Source organism: Phoenix dactylifera, chromosome 9, assembly GCF_051530095.1.
Source record: "Phoenix dactylifera cultivar Ajwa chromosome 9, Ajwa_hap1_PhDact_Kaust_v1.1, whole genome shotgun sequence".
Classification (NCBI taxonomy): Eukaryota; Viridiplantae; Streptophyta; class Magnoliopsida; order Arecales; family Arecaceae; genus Phoenix; species Phoenix dactylifera.
In genome coordinates this window covers 25,463,765-25,485,695 of record NC_143198.1, presented here as the reverse complement: position 1 = coordinate 25,485,695, position 21,931 = coordinate 25,463,765, and the positions used below count along the sequence as shown (strand labels likewise).

Genomic DNA, 21,931 nt, shown 5'->3' with positions numbered 1-21,931 from the left:
GGGTCCTAAAATTTGGGTCGGGTCGGATCTACGCGGGTCGGGCCGGATCGGATCTCGAATCGACCCGACCCATTTGCACCCTTATTGGGCAGTACTGACTTATTCATCTTATGTTAATATGTGGCTGTGCCTCACATGATACTGTCAACCCACTACTCAAAATTATTGGCAGGCAAGAAGTCTCGGATTCGAAATATAAACTCTACATCTAATTCAAGATTAAATCATGCAAACTAGATTGGATTCTTTATTATGCTAAAATTGCTCCTAATTGTTTATAGATCTATATAATAATTGGATTACACTTGTAATAGGATATAGTATTATGTATTTATCCATTGTTATTCCCTTGTGTAAAAGTATTGTATGCATATCTTAATTACATATTAGGTGCTACTATGACTATATCCTTTAAAGAAACAATTCGAACCCCAAGATTTAATCTAAACAATTATTAGTTTGAGATCCTATTTACCTGCTATATCCACTTTTCTCCTTTCAAATTTCAATCTTACTAGATCTTTCAAATCTTGAAATTTATAATTTTATTCTAACAAAAAATTTCAAGTTCATAGCTTTTTTTTTTCTTTCTTTTGTTTTGGCAACTCCAAGCTTACAACTTTTGCCTCTTGTTTCTTTTCTTTTCTTTTTTCTTTTGTTTCTTTTCTTTTCTTTTCTACCAATCAAACAGGCCTCTAATAGTTGGAATTTATATGGTTCAATTTTCTTTATTTCTTGCTGTTCGGATGTGAGGATGTAACTTTTACAGCTACAAACAGGGGAACGCGGTTGTATCTTTCGCGCCAAAGAAGGATACACCATCTTTCGTGCACACGACCGTTTGATATATAATGCACAAATCTCAAAGCGCTCCGAGCGGACACATTCATCCACTAGCACAACTCTCAAAGCGAAATGTGTTTAATCTGACGGTCAGAGAGCGCAAAGGAAGATGTATCCTTCTTTCGACCGAAGGATACAACCGGGCTCCTTCGTGTGGCGGTCAATTCCATCCATCCACCGCTGCTCTGCTCTGCTCTTCCAACGACGTCCGCTAATTTTTCTCCAGAAGCGATATTGCGGTAATCCCGAAACAGAGGAAGAAAAGGGAAGTAAGCGCGAAGAGGGACAGAGCGAGGGAGAATAAGAAGGAGACACGGCGAGTATGACGATCGTTGAAGCCGCCGCCGCCGCCGCAGCAGCGTCAGCGTCGTGGCCGCCTGTGCTGGGCTTCGGCCGCGCCGGCGAAGTAATCCTCTGCTCGCAGCACGGGTTCCGTGCGGCGGGTCTCCGGAGGCGACTCGTCTCCTCTAACGGGCGGCGGACCGCCGAGCGTCTCCCCCTCTCGCCGCCGTCCTTATCTCCATCAATCTCCCCAGGGCCGCATCGGCTCCTATTTTTGGCCCACGCTGTGGAATCCACGCAAGCTTCCTCCGCCACCTCCGGCAAGACCATCGTTCCTGACAACGAGTTCTCCCTGGCCAAGGTCTCTTTCCGTTCCTCTTCCTAAACCGCTATAATATAATATTTTGCTTTTACCGTTTCGATCTTTCGGAATCGAATATAACTTTGCAATTCATCCGTAATTTGTGGACTTACTTGCACACTCCGAACCCTTAGAACAAGAGAGACTTTCCATCATTTTGAGGGGGTCGTACCTTTGCAGTTTGAACTCTTATATGCGCTTCAATTAATAGCTTGCTTAGATTGATAGGGTAGTACTATTTATCTATACTTCTCCTAATTCCTAGAACTGGACTCAAATGCTACTAAACAAGACTAATACCTAAAGAATCCACGCTTGTCCTAGTTCTGATTGAGTTTTTCCTACATTTTCCTCTCCGCATTTAGCTATGTGTGGTGAAGATCATTTTCTTAGATTTATGCGCCGCATTTTTTTTTTTGAAAATTAATTCAGATATCTCTAATGTTCACTATATGTTCATTCATTATTTTGTTTAAATTACTGTTCTCATCTAAACTGAAGGGACTTAGTATCCAGAAATTTTAGGAGTTAAGCTGCTTGTAGTTAAAGATGTGAAAGAGGACGCAATGTTGCATGTTATCCTCCTGATTGCTTTTCATTTTTGTTGCAGTTCGTAATTCCTTTTACGTCACATTTAATATTTGCAAGTTCCTGTACATCTTTAGCAAATCTACCCAGTGACGCAGTCTGTTCTTACATGAAACTTTGTGCTTGGGTTGCAGGTCTCGTTTGGTGTCATTGGTTTAGCAGTTGGAGGCACACTTCTCTCGTAACTAGATGCATGATGAGAATTTTAGATGACCTGCACATCGTTCTGATTTTCATAATTCGATCATATCTTGCCTTTCAGATATGGTTTCGGAGCATATTTCAGCATTCTCCCTGGATCTGAGTGGTCAGCTTTAATGCTAACATATGGATTTCCTCTTGCAATTATTGGCATGGCATTGAAGGTAAGTCCTTTATTTTTAACAGCTTATTGATCTGAGAAATTTTTTTTCTGTTATTTACATACACAAATATGGTTAAGGTATACTATTAAAGACCACAGGAGGATTAAATGAATTGAAAGCTATGTGCCTTAAATTTTATAATGTTTAATGCATAACAAGAAAAACACTTCCAAAAATCTAGTATTTGGACAAATCACAATCATGTCTGATTATAGGAACGCTGGTCTCCTAATCATTGTCTAGGGAAATGAAATTGTTGTGGTGATAAGATTTTTTTTTTTTTTCTGGTGCAATATAGTTCCTATTGATTTTCCTGTAGCCGACTGACAATTTTCTTATTTCTGGTGACGTTTCGTTGAATCTTACCAATGAAATTACAAAAACAAAGAGACCTTTTAGTAGTTAAAATCCAAGTATCAGGGTCTTCCATGCTGGCCATTTCTCACACTCTGCATTTTTGAGGCATTCAAGAAGGTCATGGGAGGATGATGTTGGAATTTGATACTGTGAAAGTTAAGGTAAAGCAAATGCTATGTTTTGAGGGCATAAAGACAATAACTTCAAAAAAGACAAATCTCATGATTATAAGAGACACCAAAGGTTGCAGTCTGGATTCGTTGATGAACTTTATCTATACCTCCATGTGCAAGGCTGATAATGAATTAATAAATAGATATATGGATATCACACTAAAGTTATGTAATATGTGTGCAACAAAATGAGCTGCTAATATTACTATTTCTAACAGCCATAGCATGAGCTTTGACAGCCCTAGTTAAAATTTCCATTGATAGCTTCCATAAAGCTATGTAATTTCAATTTGTGGTTGGCAGAGGTGCTGTTAATCTGACATTATAATGTACTTGTTACCTACTTACCTATTCTAGATTTCTGGGTTATGATTATTTTCAAAAGGGTGAGATACTAGATTATTTTCAAAGAGATCTGACTGTGGATATGCATAAGGATTAGTAAATCTGGGAAGTGAAATTACTGTATGCTTTTATGATAATATGGATTTTTACACTATGGAGATATGAAGCCCTATTGTCTCCTCGATTATGCTTTTGAGATTATGTACTTTATTGATGAATTCAAGTCATAAGATATTAGATCTTTCAGGGGAACACATGCATTTGATCAGTGAATCATCACTAAGAATGAAAAAAACAAAGTTTACAGTTAACACTTAACACTTATGCAATAATGCCATAACCTCCTTGGATGTTAAATCTCATCTTTCGGTAAGTTATGTTCTCACTATTTTTTAATTCTTTTTATGACATTGGCATTTCTATTTTTGTTCATAGCCATGTTAATCTGGATCCTTGTTTTATCCAATGCTGTCTTGATTTATTTTTAAACACGAAAAATCTATCATCATTGTCATCACTACTTGGAGTATGTGCTGATGTCATTTTCTTTGAGAAATCTCCATATATGAGTTTCAGATGAGGGACTGATTTCAAGTGCAGATCTTATAAATATAATTCACCTAGAGTCTTGGAGATCCTTTATATCCTCGTCTTCATTGCATTATCTGGTTCATCTTCTAGACTTCTACTTGCCTCTACCACTTGGTAATGGGTTATTAGATGAGTATTGATTGTCAGTTGTGACTGAGTAACCTGGTACTTTGGATGGACGAGGATCCAAATTCATGATATTTGTGAAGGTCAAAGTGCTTGTAAAAAATAGTGGACGGTATGTTTTCTGCTTGTACTGCCCAACTGATGCTGTGAAATTTAATGGAGAAAATGCATAAAGAAAAACTAGATTTGATGGTTCTGGAGCCTGGAGCTAAGCTTCACTGATGCTTTAATGACAAACTGCTTCCTCATGTAGATGGAAGAATGCATTTGTAATGGCACCATGGAGCAGAATTAAACGAGTTTCTTATTTACTGATATATTGGGAACAGGAACATCTTTGTGAAGAGAAACTGAAAGACTCACTAATGGACACATATAAGATTACTTGAGGAGAACTTTTTGGTCATCATGGAGCTGGTAAAGCAGCATTCCTCTCTGAGTGGCTGTATGACATCTCTTTATGTTTGTCTGTGTGCACATACTGAGTCTCACTTTATCATGTCAAAAGGATGCATGACAAGATGTAGTTCTGAATTTGTAAGATGACATTTAATGAAGATGTCATATAGATAGCTAGCACTAAGAAACCTCATTTTTTTGTAGGTTTAGTTTTGACTGCTTTAAGTGAGCAATATGGCAGTGAAGTGACTTGCCGCAATTTTTTCTTAGCTCAAAATGATTCTATGTCAGAAATCTTCATTAGGTTTTCCTTATACATATTTTGCAACAATTGTCTTTGCTGAAGGTCTTTTCCTCATCATTCACTCTGTTTTAGTTTGAGTTTTATATCAAATATCAACTAATTTCAAAGTGAACAGTATGATCATTATATCAAGAACCTTAGAGAAAAATTGCAAAATGTAAAATAAATTAATATTAATGTCCATTGTTTTCTCAAGAACATTGACAGTTGCTGATTATAAAAGTGGAATTTGTGCTGTTATTTTATTTTCCATACATATGTGCTATCTATGTGCAGTATGCAGAACTAAAACCAGTGCCGTGCATAACCTACTCCGATGCAGAAGCTTTAAGGGAAACATGTGCAACTCCTATTCTTAAACAGGTAAATTCTAGGCTAACCACTCCCCCTACTTTTTTTTTTGAACTGATTAAGTTGTAAATATCCTTTTTAATATGTTTCCAATTAAACTGGTTCAATAAGGCATAATTTTTTTGGGAAGAAATTGTATGTTGCTTTTCCTAAATAGGAACTGAATATAGCATAGTTGTATTAGAGCTGAAATGTTAAGAAGCATATGGCACTTGCTAGAGTTGAAAATGTCATATGAAGGCTTCTAGTGAAAAACATTCACCATCTACATGATGCCCTTGCTACCCAAGGTTTGCCAAACTGGTACTTAGGGTTCTTACTCACTGGTTGCTGGTTTAGTACGGTACCGGTGCATGCTGTACAACTCGAGGCATAACAGAACCAAGGTGAGGCAGAGGGGGGAGAGGGAGAGAGGGGAGAAGAGAGATGAATGGAGGGAAAGTGTATCTTTGACCTCTGATATGCAAGTATACGAATCAATGTCGTTGTTGGCAGCCATGGCAATGGTATGGTGAGAGAACAGAAATAGAGGTGGTTGTCATTGTCATCATCATCATTGTCAGCGGCGGCAGTGATGGAACACTAACCCGAGCAAGGGAATTACAAGAAAGGGGGAGTTGTGAGGCAAGGGGGATTGGAAGTTCGAGACTGAGGGGAGAGGGTTATATATCATAGGATCCCATTTGATTTTGGAACTTGGCAGAACCATTTGAAATTGGGTAGAACCAAATGGTTCAGACCAGTTCAGGCTGGTTTTGACCTAGGACAGAATCTAATGGTTGAAAATCCTAGTTCGGGATTGTTCGGTGGACCCTACTAGATCTCTTTTTTTATACCATTTTGGTGAATGCAGATATGAGAGCCAATATCTGATGCCTAATGTGAACTGAACATGACAGAAAAAGGTTGCTGCAAGATTATTTCTACTAGATATTTGGCACATGCAATGCAAGTGGGAGAATCATGTAGTGTATGGTAGATGCAACGTAAGTGAGAGAAGCATATGCTAGATGGAATTTTGACACATGTACGGCACATGCAACACAAGTGAGAGAATCATATACTAGATGGAATTTTGACACTTCTATTGCACATAAGAGACATACGGATGGTTTTAACCCCTTCCAATTAGAGATTTTTATTATGCACATTGGTAAATTTATTCTCATGAATAGTGCACCTCCTATTTCTTTCCTTCATAAAAGGCTAAAATTTAATTAAGGTGGGTGTATTTTAGATATGGGAAAAAGCCAAAACCTTACCTTCTCCAATTGGAATTCTAAAATATAATAAGAAGATGTGCACGGTAGCTACAGTCGGGAATAATAGAGGTGTAATGCCATGCAATGCTGCTTGTTATCTGTCTGTTGTGGCAAATTGCAGACTGGTCCGATTCACATCGAGGGCTCCTTTCAGCATATGGAACAGATATATATTATATATGCTGGAATGAAAAGAGTCCAGCTGCAAAAGCCTCTCCCTTTTAGTATAGAGATAGAGATAGGCTGACAAAATGACAAGTTTCATCATTTTTTTATGTTTTGTACTGTTTAGTTTGCTAACAACTTATTTGTTCTTTTTGATTTCTTAGTATTTTATTGAATAGAAGTGTCACCTAGACACCTGGCATGGGTCCCATGTGTCCTCAAAAGTCAGACTTGGCAGCCTCCAAAAGTCTAGGCATGGGTACACAGAATATATGTAAAACATATATAGTATATTTTGTATATTATGTGCATAAACACATTCATTTTTGTTTTAGTTTAAATAGCTATGACTTTGCAAGTTGTTTAATTTATTTGTTAAATTAATTTAAAATTATTTAAGATGTGTCAGATACCTAAATTGATAATTAGTCGTGACACATTGATATTTAAAATATAAGCACATTTTGCTTAAAGTTTCATATTATTGTGATAACCTTATATTAAAAGTGTAAGGATAATTTGCTTGAAGTGCCCACAAAACCTTCATGACACTTTAGTAAAGTGTCCAATACTTAAAACTAAGAGACCTTTTTAGGACATTCCAAAACGTGCCAAGTATTGGACACTTCTTTCCGACATCATGTCATGGCATGCCATGTTCAAGTGTCCAGAAGCATAGACAATTTCAGACATCGTAAAAATGAAAAGTCCAGGTAATGTAGTTCAACAGTGACAGGTTTTTTGCACTAGCTGTACCTGCGGTACTTAGTCCTACATTTGCTGTCATTTTGGGGCTCTCAAATATTGATTATTCTCCTTAACTTGTTGCATTCGAGCTTCTCTAAATGTGCAAACCAGTTATGCGAATAATTACTCAATAGCAAAACATCTAGTTCCTGTAAGGAACCAAATTATAAACTTTTGTCTGTTTTCTTATCTAAAAACATAATATTAGCCATTTAATTTAATTAAAAAATGTGATATTATTTAAATTATTTCCTCTTATTTCTGGTCAATATAGTTTTCTTGTCTTTGGGTTGATGTAGGAGGAAGAACTAAAGTTCTTTTTTGTATAAGATTCTCAAGTAGATATCAGTCGCTCCTTTGAATTGGAAGCCAAGGAAGTCAGCTAAGGATTTATTATCTAGTATATATTGTCATATGATTAGTTATGAAACAACACTTCTCAAGATTGATGCTACCCTCTATTGCAATGTAGGACCTTGAACATTGTTCTTCCAGTGTTGGGTGTTTCTTTTTTTTCATTCTTGCTGAAAATCCAACCATTGTTGAAGTACAAGAAAGCAATATTGTGAACTCCTAAAAGAGTTGTCTCATAAGTTATAAAATTGTAGAAATTGTTTGGTGAATTTGATAGTAGGAATGGCCATGCATGCCATCTGTGGAGACCATCTGTAGTCCTGAATATTATTGTTATCCATCAACCAATTGCATAACAAATCTGGCAGTAGTTACTTGGCTGGGAACTGACAAGCACATCAATCAAATTTGTCAAGTCAAGGAATTGAGAATTGATAGTATCTTATTGTTTCTTTAACCTTATTCATTAATTTACTTATCCAGGATCAGAGTATCCTTTGAGGAAGATAGGCTATGCAGATTAATCTTGTGATTCTATACGTAATGCTTTTAGGTCTAGCGAGAGGGATTTAAATATAAAGTAATTTTTCAAAGGACCAAGGGTTATCACCACATGGTCCGAGCTGAATCCTCATGGTGTTGGTGCTGAAAACTAGATGTGGATAGAAAAATGAAAATTTTGCCCCTAGTGAGCTGAAATGGTCAACATCAGTAAGCCTTAAATCTGCGACAAGTCTTTTACTTAACTCCATGGAATGAATCTTATTGCTGGTAGAGTCCTGATAATATTGACGACTTGATTTGTGAAGAAGAACCTTCATCATGAATTTATCATTTTGCCCTCTTAAACTTTGCTAATTTGGTCACTTTCAAGCCTCTGATCTACATGTCATAGGTTCGGAGGTTTCTAAAGGTCCTGTGAACACCACTAACATGCTTTCGATGATACTTTCCAACTTGAAAATTTTGGCTGTTTTGCATTATTTGGCAGAAAATGACAGTTTTTCCTCTACAGAAAATTTTGCTTGATTATGGCCTCAGATGGGTGATTTACTGTTTGAGAGGAGGAAATGCCAGGCTTGAGAACTGTTAATTTGTATGCATGGGGCTTGATTGGTAAATGCATTCTTCAAAGCATTCATGGGTTAAGGGGAATCAGAAATTTTTGGTCCCCCAATCTATTAGTTACTGAAATTACAGACAACTCAGTCCATTGGGGCATTGATACTTTGACCATTAAAAAGGCATGATAAAACAAGATTATATATATTATCCTGTAAGAGCTGTTTTGTCTGAATCATAATATGGAAATTAGTATTTCCTGCTTCATGGTGATAAAATATTAGCAGCAAATAATACAGTGTGTGTGGGAGTGGGAGAACTAGAAGGGTAATGGTAAATCATCCACAATTTGATGAGCCAAGTGAATGAGAGCATGAGCAAGCGAACAGTTTTAGAATGTTTCAACTTTCAACATCATTTTTGAGTCGTGCTTTATTCACAAAAAGAATAGTCAACTTGTATAGTTGTTCTTGCATTTTATTTTTATAAAATATAGCCTGGAAAATTATAAATAACATAACTTTTTCTTCCCTGAATTATATGCTTGTTATTGAAATCTTTATTCAAGATGACTCATGTACTTTCTAGGTAAGGAATGATGTTACACGATACCGCTATGGTGATGAGCAACATTTGGATGAGGCCCTAAAACGAATCTTCCAATATGGCCAGGTAGTTTCCGTAACTTAAACGATTTTGATGTTTGTTATTTAATTGTACTTGTAAACTTTCAATTGCATAGAAAGTTAGAAACTGTATATAATTTTCCTGTCCATTGAAATTGACATGTTGTTGATGCATGATTAGTATATAGAAAATAAAATTGTAGCTGATTCAACTGTTGTAATATTAAATGGAAAATGGCATGAGGTAATTACTATTTTTTGGTATATAACATATCATGGCAATATAGAGTTAAACATTCCCTTTTATATTGTTCATAATGAATTAAAATATGCTTTGGATATCATGTTTATGATGTCTGGTCCAATTATTAAAGCTGTCGTATGTTTTACCTTCGGTTGTGCTTTAAAGATAGGAAGAACCATGCTTTTCCTGAAGGTAAAAAGGTTCGTGCTATTGTTTTACTCTATTCTTACGGCAAAAGGAGCTGTGAAGAGTGAAAACTCCTACCTAGTTCACTATATATTACTTTTGAGAATGATATTATAAATCATATTATTGTTTTGAGTCCTGTTGATTTCCTGCATAATATTCACTTAGTCTTCATTACCAGGCATGAAGTTGACATTAATTATAGGGTCCAGATGCAATTATCATTATAGCAATACATACACTCTGTGTGCCATTTGCACTTTGCTGTCCTCTTATTTCTTCATTGGACAGTTCAGAATGACTCACATTTCTTTCTAGACAAAAATGGAAAAGACTGTATTACATCAAGATATTGATTTGTTTTTTGCCTTGAATGAGATGCTTAATCATTTATTCTTGGCAACAACTAGCAACATTGTATATGGTAAATATATTATGGCATGGTATTAATTGCGATGCAAAATTGTACTAGCTAAATTGAGGATTGACAAATACAAATTTTTCTAGCACACAAGTCACAAATAACTAATAATAACTAGAAATGTAATACGATTGATTTCTTTTAACTGCATTCAGCAACATATTAATATTGCTTGCTGTGTTTTATTTGCATATCTTGGTAATACTATTTCTCCATTCAACTATTAGGGTGGTGGGATCCCACGGCGTAGTGCACCTACCTTACAAATGATTCGTGAAGAGGTATGTTCTTTCTATCTCTTTAGAAAAAAAGTAATTATAGAATTTTGAGTTACCGCTTCTTTTAAAATTTAATCATCTTAGAGAATATTGCTTATTCTAGGAAACTTGTGCACAACAGATCATAATTTTTGTCATCGGTTGGTATTTCATGATAATTTTTTTAAAATATATACATGTATGTATGTTAAGGGAAAGCTTGTTGGGTATATGATAAGGGCTTTTCAGAAGATTTCCAACTAATTGCATTATGGGGAGGGAGTGAACATGGCAATGTTGCTGCTAACTATTTAAATTAGTTTGCTTAAAGCCTCATGGTTCTTATCGAAATTTGAGGAGAAAAATTGAAGAAAATTCAAAATTGAAAAGACTTGGGACCAAGGTTCGCTGTACCGGTCGGTACCGGTCGGTACCGAGCATACCGTACCCGTACCGATGGGTACCGGTATCGGTACACCAATGTCGGTACGGTCGGTACTGAGCGTACGGTACCGTACCGACACTCGGTACGCCTATACTAATGCGGCACCGGTACGGGGTTCGGTACCGGTACGGCGAACCTTGCTTGGGACAATTCAACATTGAAGATTAAAAGCATGTTAGTTTTTAATTCATGCAGAAACATACAAGAGAAACAAAGAGAAAAAGTTATTGCAATTACTTAAAAGAATACTCGCATCATATAAGATCAGTAATCTTTACCTCAAGTATCTTGCATGAAAAAGTCATTTAAAATTAGTTAATAATTCATAAAATTCATGAATTAGTGAATTTCTAATAGCTAATCTGTTTACACGGGAATAGGCCAAAGATATAATCATGGATAATTCAAGCATCTTTTAAAATTTGAGGAATGCATCCAAAACTAACAGCACTGTGCTAGATTTTAAGCAAGGGTTTTAACCTATGAAATTTGATAACCTGGCATTAAATGGAATTTCAGCAGAACAACTGCATCATTTTTAAGCATCTTTAATCCATTAGATCAGACGCGGTATTAAGGCAGCTTCAAAGGTGCTGATTTTGCTAGAAAATCAAACCTTACTTTCTAATATGCCATCTTATTCCTAGATTTTTTTAGATTTTAAACTCCTGTTCTTGATTCTTATAGACACTCACAATTTTAGGGACACCGTTCTGCTCAAGCCAAGCTTTCAAATATTAGGAGCTTAAACCAAGCTTTCAAGTTTTAGCCTCTACATATATGTGCTCGTCGCCACATACCTTTTTGGGCCAGTAATGACACTCATGTAGTGGTCAGCACAAAAAAACATGTTAATTCTATTATTAAATGTTTTTAATTAAAGAAAATTTATTAAATAAATTTTAATTGTTTTTGTTTTGGCATGATGGAACACTTGAAACCTTGTTATTAGATCTCCTGTTAATTTTTTCTTTTCTTTTCTTTTGTTCTAGAAAAGGCACAACATCTCACATGCTTGCTGGCTAGTGACTGGAATGCTTGCTGGCACCAGTACTCGGAACCATGGCTCAAACTTATTTTTTATCTCGTTTTTCATTATTTGTCTGGTTGATCCATATTCTGATATTCATAAAATCTTTTTTTATTATTATAATTTTATGGCAACTTTGCAAGAGTAATCTGTGATAACGACATAGTTATTGTGTTGCTTATAGTGTTTTTTAATTGGCAGCCATACTCCTGTGGTGGCTCACTAGTGTTTGTTTCCTTTTAGGTAACTGATAATGGAAAGTACTGTCTAGTCCTTGTCTTTGAAGCTAAAGCTTTGCAGCTGTCTGATTTTGAACGGAGACAGGTGAAAGTTTTTTGTTTGATCTCTGATTGAAATGGAAGTAATAAACCAACTCCATAAATTGAAAATCTTCAATTCTACCAAAGCGTTGAGAAACAAGAATACTCCCAATATTACTGCAAAAAACCACTAACCTGAAGCATTAGTCATTCTATTTCATGTAGATTTCAAGTTCAACTAACTGTATGGGATTTTTTAATGTAATGTAACTGTGCACCGACTGATATACATTTTGATATTGGATTTCAGGCAAAATTCAAATCATTTTTTGGGCCAGGAATCACTTCAGAAATTGGTGAATTTCTAAAGTTTTGCTCTTTGCAAATCTCCTCCATACCATACTTGAAACTACGGCAGACTCACAAAATTTGCTAATTTATTTTTTTCTCTGTTTGATCTTATATTTTTTGGATGCAGAAAAAAGAGAAAATGATCTTTATGAAGTCCGTCTTATTTCGGAGACAACTTCACAGCCAAGCTCACAGCTGTAGAGTTCTCTATAACAGCTCCAAAAAATCATGCCACTATTTTTTTTTTAATTTTATTCTTCCGTTTTTGCTCTGGGCTTTCTGTTAATTGTTTGTTTACTACTTTACTATGCCAATTTCCGCCTGACTTTAGCAGAGTGTGCACATTAATTTCCTTTTCAGTTATTTCTGTATTTTTCTGTTTTCTTGTCTGTCATAGAATCCTTTTTAAAGCGGAGATATATGATGTACATGATCATCAAAAACCAATTACAAGGAAGCTTAAGTTAATACATATTTGACGCCAAACTGCTTATTGCTTCCATAAAGGCATTAAGCCTTCTGAAACTAGGCTAGTTCTGTGGCAAGCTCTTGGCTCACCATCCAACCTTTAATTATAGGTGATCTTCGCAGGGATAATCCTCATTTCTATCTGGTTGTACATCACTTCAGGAAACGTTAGTTTGTATTACATGTAGTAACATGACTGGCATTTGGTTGAGAGGGCAGAAAGGAGGGACAGTGGAAAAAAATGTTTTCAAATGACAACCGTTGCATTTATCCTACCTTTACCCTTGAATTGAGCTATGACCAATTTGCATGAGGTAGTCATTGCCATCCATGCAGTTGGAGGAAAGAAATATACTTCCACAACAATTTATTTGTTTTTAGGTGGATGAAGGGAGGCATGCTGCATGCTGCATGCCATGCATTCATTCTTTCATCATCATCATCTTCTTTTATGAGGGGGGGCTGGCATGTTGCATAAATACGACGCTTGAGACCGTCACCGTAAAGCTGGTCTGATTTGGTGGAAAATCAAGACATCCAAATGCTGATTTGGCCAGACGAACCTTACAGTAGTTTGGCGAGCTTTGAAGGAGTCGGCATAGATGGCAAAGGGGTTGTGCAGGGCTTGGATCATGGTCTGCCGTACGGATCGGTACATATCAGTACCGGACGAAACACAGCTATATTTTTCGATTTCGACCCTTCGCAACCGGTACCGATCATACCGTACCGACTTCAATTTTTTTTTTTAGGTTTTAGCTCGGACCATGGTACCGGTATCCATAGGTACATTGATATGATCGGTATTGATATGATCGGTACGGTGAATCTTTAAATTTTTTATTATTATTTTAGCTGTTATTCTAGAACCAGGGCGATCCTGGAGTGAGAGAAGGATCTAATTTAGATCCGTCGTATTAGCACGGAAGACTTTACCAACTTTGGCCACTTGGCACTGTCGGGACGGCACTCTACTTTAACGCGACCAAATCCTGGAGTAAACTGTGTGCGAGTCAACCAGCATCCAGAGAAAGCTGGGCTGCAACCAGCACACCACCAGGGAAACGCCTCCCCATACTTTTCTCAGCGCAGCATCTCAAACAGAAGATGCAAGCAGGATCTTGGCCGCCGATTTGGACAGCAAACTGCCATGAAAACTTCTACTTCGCTGGTGCGGAAGCCAGAAACATGGTGATCCTTTTGGTTGGCAAAGGTTACTCCAAACCCACCCTGTTTGCTTGTATGCTGTTTCCTCTTGCAGGTAATCGGAGTTCTGAGGATGTGCAAGAAGAAATGTGATCTAAGGTCATAGTTTCGACCAAGCATTTGCTCTGAGGAAAAAAAAAGAAAAAAAACCAGTAACCAGTGGAGGAAAAAGGAAGCAAAGGGAATTCTCTGTAGGGGAGTTTCCACATGAACGCTAAGTACTTGAGGAACAGAAGAAATGTGCAAGGGTGCAGCATGGGCCGCGACAGCCTGAACCTAACCAAAACCAACCCATGGTTTGGTATGGATTAGCCGGATTGATAAAAATCAAACTAAGTTAGAAGCAGGTTCAGTTTGGGTTGAAGACTTGGGCAACCAGAGCTAACATAAACTAAACCTAACATATTTCAGATGTGTACTTCCGTATATCAAGTTTTTCTACTTCTCTCAAATACATAAGGTGGCGTGTTATTTCTTATTCTCTCAAGTAAGGTGAAAACATTCTTAATTCATTTTTCTTGGTAAATTGTGAAGTTAAACGAGCACTTGTTATCATAAGGCCGAACAACAATGAACAGCTATCACTCAGTCTCGTATTTTCAAGGTTCTATCTACTTGCTGCAAGATATCTAGAGGGCACAGGCAACTTGAGAATCCAATTTGACTTTGGGCAATTCTTCTAATGTTTGATGTGATCTATTAGAACTATACATCAGAGATTATATCGAGGTGGCCTTTGTAGCCCAACGAAGGACTCGGGGGGGATGTTCTCTATTTAACCAAATATTTCTATTCTTTCAAGCTACTCATGCTTGTCGTGAGGCCAACAGCCTAGCGGACTGGATAAAAAAATTTGTGACCGATCATGGTCTGTGGATGTGCCTAGAGAATTGAGGGACCTTCCTCTGTTTGACTCCATGGGATGTATTTACTCCCAAGTAATCTAAGTTAACCACTCTCTCTCTCTCTCTCTCTCTCTTCATATCCAACACCAACACCCTCATCACGAATGGTGGAGCTAGGATTCGGCTTGAGGAACGAAATTTTAGTTTTGTTCATAAAAGAGATATAACTTTTTGATCCACTGTAAAATTCATAAAGAGAATTTCTCTTAGCCGTTTATTATATAGGAACAATGTATATCGAAATGTAATTCACTCTCTGACACACACAAATCTAAACAGAGCACAAGTAGTGCATGTGAAGAAATAAATGATATTATAATTAAGAATTAATAAGCAAAGTTTAAAATTTATGAATAATAAGAAGTTGTAACATAAACATTTAACAGTTTACTAATATTTTTTTAATTATTATTACTATTTTTTGGCTAAGAACTAATATTTTTATTTGATAAACAGGGAATTTAAATGCTCTACCTTTCAGGATAGGGATTTGGAAAGTGGGTGCAGAGCTGCGTATATTTGAGATGGAGAGAAAAATAGTAGAAATGTTGAGTGCTGTCATATTGCCGAGTTGTTGTGTAGAGTTGCAGGGGATTTTGATAATTATTGCAAGATGGAATCAAAAGGAGGATGGAGTCCGAAACCTAGAAGATTTCTTCATAATAGTAGAGATAAATGAGAAATTATAAAATATTTTATAAATATTAGTAATTTTATATGGATTAATTAAGAGAATGGTTTTGTCCTAGACTCGATTAGGCCTCAAAAGAAGGGACCAATCTGATTCGGACTCTAGAATTGCATGCTCAGGCTTGTCCATGTACGAAGGCTAAGTAGGTAAAGTCTGGTAGGCCAAAAATTAAGAGAAAACTATGAAAATATGTTGTTCTTTTGCTGGAATTGCTTCTAGCATATGAAGACTCATGCCATCATCAAACATGAAATCCCATGAAGTTTGAATTCAGTCTTGTGTGGCATTGAAAGTCATTCTTTTTCCTTTCTTCTTTAGGGAGATCATGGCGGCGTGGGCCAGTCTGGGCCATGCTCGAAGCTTGTTGCGGGCTAGAGTAGTTATATTTGAGGTGATTCGGCTATGGAGATTGGGTGGATCCAGGGTGGCACCGGTGGCCTGGGAGGGTGCCACCCTTTGCTTCAGGACATCCAGGCCATGACTAGTGGTGGCGTGGCATTTCAGGTCAAATATGTTTATAGAAAGGCTAATAGGGCCGCAGCCTGGGTGACTTCGTATGTGGCTAATTACTCCGGAGATGCCCCATAGGTTGGAGAGAGGGAGTTGCTTAGAACTCTCCGTGATTTGCTGTTTTCTGATTTTTTTGGATATGTATGTATTAAAACTGTATGAATCATCCATTTTAGCCAAAAAAAAAAAAAAAAAAAGAGATCATGCATCCCTCCTTTCTGCATCCCCACCATTCTCCCTGCATGCCTCCACACAGCTAATTCCATCTTGGATAAACCATCAATTAGTTTAGTTCATACTCAAATAAGGAGATATACATAAGAAGTAGATCTCGTATCAAAATACCAGACCGTTAGAGAGAGGGATAAAAAGAGAGGGATATTTTTTATCCAGGGTAAGGCAACGGGAGGATACTGTAGAATAAATATCCCAGCCCTCCTTGCTACTACACTACAAACAAGTGCTGCAGATCTCCTTACATAACCATATGTTCCTGGTTCTAGTGAAATTTTCTTGATGATGCCAGCCCATCACCAGACACCATGGATATGAGGCAGATGCATCACCGGACTCATCATTACTCTTATTTGCAAACAAAGTGTCCAAAAAGTTTCTCAAATGATTGGCTTACTTTTGTTTTACTTTTTTATTACACGAGTGTCCTGAGGGATATCACAAAATATTGCTGATAATAAGGATTCCCAGATGTTCTTACCTTCAGGCCACCTCATTTCTATTCCCATGTCCCCCATGAATTAATAAAGCTTTTAGCTAAGTCAGCAATGTCCACAAGCTTCTTATGCCAGGAACACGTTCTGAGCAATGGCTTTTGTAAGTTTCACGATTAATTGGCGACAAGTTTCAAGGCTGAAATAAGTCGGTATAGCGTCGCATTTGCGCAATTCACATTCCTTGGCAATGCAAAGTTTGGTTTTATTTGCCATCTTCTAGAGGTAGCAACATATGATGGAACAAGGGGACTAACCCCCACCATAACAAACTTGTTTAATGACCGCGTAGTCGTTAATCTGTCATTGAGCCTTGTGTGCTCTCTGAGAGGAAAAATTCAGTCTCAACTTAAAGGGAGGGGTTTGTTGGGAATGCTTACCAGGTGGGAGATTGTATCAAAGTTTGGTATGACTCGGACCAAATTGATTTAGAAAGCTGGATCAATGAATGAGGTCTTGAAGGAACACGAAAAGGCTAGTGAAATCGCAACGGAACTGAAAACTACTCCCTTAACCACCTTCTTTTGGAGGTCAATAAGTAGTCTTGTGCATGCAGGATCCCTCAGCACCCCAAAATGGAGGACCCCGGCAAGCTTTCGCCCCCAAAGGTTGAGAAGCATTTCGTTACTCCTTTGGCTCCAGAAACACTGCTACTGCTGCTGCTACTCCCAACTAAGCATTTAGAGTTTTTCTGCCTTCTGATCTAACTTCTATTTTCTTTTTTCTTTTTAAATTCTTCAAGACTCCAAAGACCACACCCAGCTCAAACACAAAACGGGGGGTCAAAAGTGGCCAGCTTCAGCCCTTTAGACTCCATACCGAGGTACTACTGTTAGCTACAATGAGTCACCCGTTGGGTGCAGCTCTTGTATCAAATCACCACTAAAGCACTTAAAGTTGCTAATTAAATCCAAGCCACTTTTCCATGCAAAGTTCACCTGTCCTCCCGTACTATTCATGGTCATCTAGTTGATAGCCTAAGCTGACTTGTACACAGTACACAGACCAATGTCATAGAAGTCATAGAAGAATCTTTGCACTGCACGGTGGAAATATGCTATTAGAGAAAGGTCATCGAAATGACGTTGTAACTTCAAATTGCTCGACCAATAGTTAATGATACTTAGCAGCACATTATTTTTTTCTGGTTTGCGAAGAAAGTACTTATGGACCACTTAATTCTTTTAAGCGTTTATCTTTTTTTTTCTCGCCTTTAGAGAGAGAGAGAGAGAGAGAGAGAGAGAGAGAGAGAGAGAGAGAGAGAGAGAGAGAGAGAGAGAGAGAGCTAGAGCACTTGATTCTTTTAATTAAGCTTTATATTCACTACAGGAAAAGGTAAACATATGTATCTTGCCTTTAACTTTTCTGACAGCAACGAGGACAAATAAAAGAGCAAGCATTTACGAAGAGAGTGCAAGATTTGGTTGCCGAGAAGGCCAAACAACGGATTCCTATTGCGCAAGGTTTGCCGCTGACTACTGATAAACCTCAGGTAATCTCACAAGCCACATCACCTAAATTCTTTTCTATTTTTTTATAGCGAATAATGACATTTTAATCAACAGAATTTACCAAGACCACCCGTAAAGGAGCAGACAAAGCCACTAAATATTAAGCTACACACCGAGCAAAGAGCGGCTAGGCGTGCTGGATTCAATAACCTGGTAAGCCTCTGATGGCTCTGAAATCATCTATTTCTCTCTGATATTTCATGAGCACGCCAATGCTGACCAACGTAAGATTTAGCATCGAATCCTATCAGCATTAAGCCTAAAGTTCATGCAGGTCTCAAGCAAAAACTATTCCTTGGAGATCCTTCGGAGATTTGAAGAGAAGCTCCTAAAGGTGTTTATATTATGATACTGGTTCTCATCATTATATACTATATGGAAGTGTCAATAACAGCACTGACATAGTAGATCACTCATACAATTAATAATATGCAGGTTATAGAAGAAGAGGAGATAAGGATTATAAGAAAAGAGATGGTTCCAAAAGCGCAACTGATGCCGATATTTGACAGACCATTCCTTCCACAACGGTAATGCAAAATTTGAATAGAAATGTAATAACGAATCCGTTCACTGATGACGCTCCCATTTTATAGCCCATCCTTTCCAAATTGGTGGCAAAGAAGATGAAACATAAATAATGACCACCACAATCACAAAGAGGCTATTAAAATAGAAATGAGTTTTGATATAAGAATGTGCAGGAGATATTTCTGAACTCAACTAGGGGCTATATAAAAGCATTCTAAAGAAAGCAACGGATGAACTTAAATGTACTTATAATGCCAAAACACAATTTTAGCCCCACACACCATGATTGACGGTCAATAATCATGAGAACTTTAGAGGTTCCATAACTGGCCATCGGAGGATAATTGTAAGCTTATCCAACAAACCTCAAACAAGATTTTACGTCAAAGGCTGCATCTTTACAACTGAGTTTTCTCATTTTCCCCCGGTCTATATTAATTCATCTTGACACATGGTGGGGGTGGGGATAAAATTGGTTTGGAAGGGCAGTCTTCTCGATGAGCAATATCTTCTCGAAGATGTGACCTAGAAGGGCAGTCTTCTTTCTAAGCAATATCTGAAGATCTCCCTAGTAACCTGAGATAAGCTAGGGAGTAGCAAACGATATCTCAGTCATGGTTTTTAGAGGTTTCAAAACCACATGAATTCCCTATGGTTAACTGTCATATGAATTTATGTTTTAACGAAGTAATATCTTTGGAGTCATAATGTTTATTTATGTTGTTCTATAGCATGGTAACTCAGACTCTTCCCTCCATTTAAACTCTTCAGATGGTCCAACTTCATCATGACCATCGATCGACTCAATAAGCACAATAGATACGTCCCTTGGATGGAAAGGACAAGCCTGAAAAGTGGACAAATTTTTGTTGGGGTAAATTCAATCCATCCTAGCTTGACACATTGATGGCTTAGGAGTCTTTTGGGCTAGATTTGCCGATCCCCAACCTATAGATAATACACTGAAAGAAGCACTAGCCATCAAGGTTGGTGTGTGGGAGGTTGGTGTCTGAGAAAGACATTATGTCAATCTTCTTTCTTCTTGATTTTTTCAATCACGGGGAGCGTTTCCCTCACACTTTAACCTGTTTTTCGCCCATTTTTTTGGTGATCAGAAACCTGTTTTCCATTGTCAGAGGCTTTCAATATCAGAAATGTCAAGGATTTTTTATTTTTATACATAGATCTCTTCTTTAAAGTTTAGATCATCAATCTATCCGAAAGTACTTCTTGGATGTCGTTAATAGTCGTAGCCTTTTGGGATGCTGTGCTGGATTTGCATCTAATAAAAATTAAAGTGTACCCATCTTACTTTGATCAATGACGATATCTTAAATTAAAAAAAAAAAGCATACATGCTCCCTACCTATGTTCTGTTATTTGCATTTGACAGGTCAAGAAGACCTCTGACAGTTCCAAGAGAGCCAAGTTTTCATTTCTTGAAACAAAAACTTTGCAGTGGTGGCGAGCCATACAAAATTCATCAGCATATTAACCAAAATATGAAGGCTGTCAAATAGTCATCTAGGAAAGCTGCCATTCAAGCTAGGCCCTTTTGTTACGTACGCTTAAATTGTTGTGCACAACTGTTACATAGTTTTGTTTTTTCATGGTGGAGTGATGAGAAAATGGCCGGCCATTTTAGGCCAAATCATCTACGAGTCATTTGTTTGTAAAATTATCATAAAAATTTTAATAAGGGCTTTTTTTTATGCCATGACACTTTTTGTAAATTTGAGAAGCTGGTGGAATGTACTTTTCTTTTTTTCCTTGGAATGGTAAATAAAATTATTTGTGAGGCCCATGTAGGTGCATGTCTAGTCCAATATTACTGAATAGATCTTGGGTACTTATACAAGATCGAAAAATCTAAATAGCATCTTTCAGTTAGTTTTTTAGGTAAAGTCTTATCTTGTCACGAATGATATCAAAAGGGACATAGCCTACGATCTATGTGGACTAAGGAATGCTGCGGTACATCTTTTTGGGGCTGATCATGAATCGATCACGATTTTTGTGATTAAATTTGGACCCTTAGTCTTATAAAAATACTAGGGCTCAAACTAGGAGAGTGTTGGAGGATTTGTACAAGCACGTATTTAGTTCCATATATATAAGTTATATACTAGATAGATTTTGGATACTTATACAAGACAAAGGAATCCAGATAATATTTCTCGGCTAATCTTTTTGGATAGTGTCTAGAACTATTATATTATAAATAAGAGAATCATCAAAAATGATGCCTAGACTCTGAATACGCGGGCTAATAATTTTATTATTAGATTCCTTTTTTTTTTTTTTTGATGTCCTAAAACTCCATGAGAGGGTCACCGATAAAAGGAGGGACCCAAAAAATAGACCTTCTTCGAAAGGGAATTATCATTTATCAAGAAGATCCTGAATTAGTACCTTTGTCTAACCTCAAAAGATGTCTGCATATATTATTTTGCCAACTCATATTAAGCTTAGATGCAAGTCCAAAATCATACTTTGATATCCATCCTCGATCGTCGCTTTCATCACGTATATCAAGCCATATGTAAGGTTCAAAAAAGTTTAATGATATTTATTTGCTGCCTGCTGATGGCCACATCCAGAATGAAGAATTAAATGACCAGTAACCTCTTTCATAAAACCAGCATAAGCAAATCCTAATTAATTTCTACAAAATTAACCAGCATAAGTAACCAAGCTGAAGCCAATTGACTGTACTTTAAACCAGCCTCGTGTGGTCTAACCCAGCAAAATTTGGAAGAAATAGCTAGCTGATATTAAAAAGATTAACATCTTTAGCAATCCAAAACTTTAAGAGTGTCAAAACTGAAAGTGGAATGAGAAAAACAGGAAAATGATGGAACGATTGTTGATGATTTTATTTGGCAC

The 21,931-nt window shown here is 37.1% G+C and overlaps 2 protein-coding genes across 3 annotated transcripts; both read left to right on the top strand.

Annotated features, from left to right (window-relative positions):
• Nucleotides 1-1,030: 1,030 nt before the first annotated feature.
• Nucleotides 1,031-13,001, top strand: APE1 (acclimation of photosynthesis to environment). The gene is made up of 9 exons (XM_008788337.6): nt 1,031-1,486; nt 2,209-2,255; nt 2,337-2,439; nt 5,011-5,097; nt 9,264-9,347; nt 10,380-10,433; nt 12,128-12,208; nt 12,455-12,500; nt 12,623-13,001. Exons 1-9 carry the CDS (start codon nt 1,166-1,168, stop codon nt 12,694-12,696), a joined length of 897 nt encoding a protein of 298 aa, XP_008786559.4. The 5' UTR covers nt 1,031-1,165; the 3' UTR covers nt 12,697-13,001.
• Nucleotides 13,002-17,486: 4,485 nt separating this feature from the next.
• LOC103721239 (microtubule-destabilizing protein 60-like) lies at nt 17,487-20,847 on the top strand. Of its 2 annotated transcripts, none has more exons than XM_039131723.3 (7): nt 17,487-17,611; nt 17,746-17,826; nt 18,376-18,495; nt 18,569-18,667; nt 18,789-18,848; nt 18,950-19,044; nt 20,439-20,847. In XM_039131723.3, exons 1-7 carry the CDS (start codon nt 17,579-17,581, stop codon nt 20,563-20,565), a joined length of 615 nt encoding a protein of 204 aa, XP_038987651.1. In that variant the 5' UTR covers nt 17,487-17,578; the 3' UTR covers nt 20,566-20,847. The 2 variants fall into 2 exon arrangements, with proteins under 2 accessions (XP_038987651.1, XP_088560691.1); XM_088704565.2 differs by having other exon boundaries at nt 18,780-18,848; nt 20,439-20,762.
• The last annotated feature ends 1,084 nt before the right edge of the window (nt 20,848-21,931 follow it).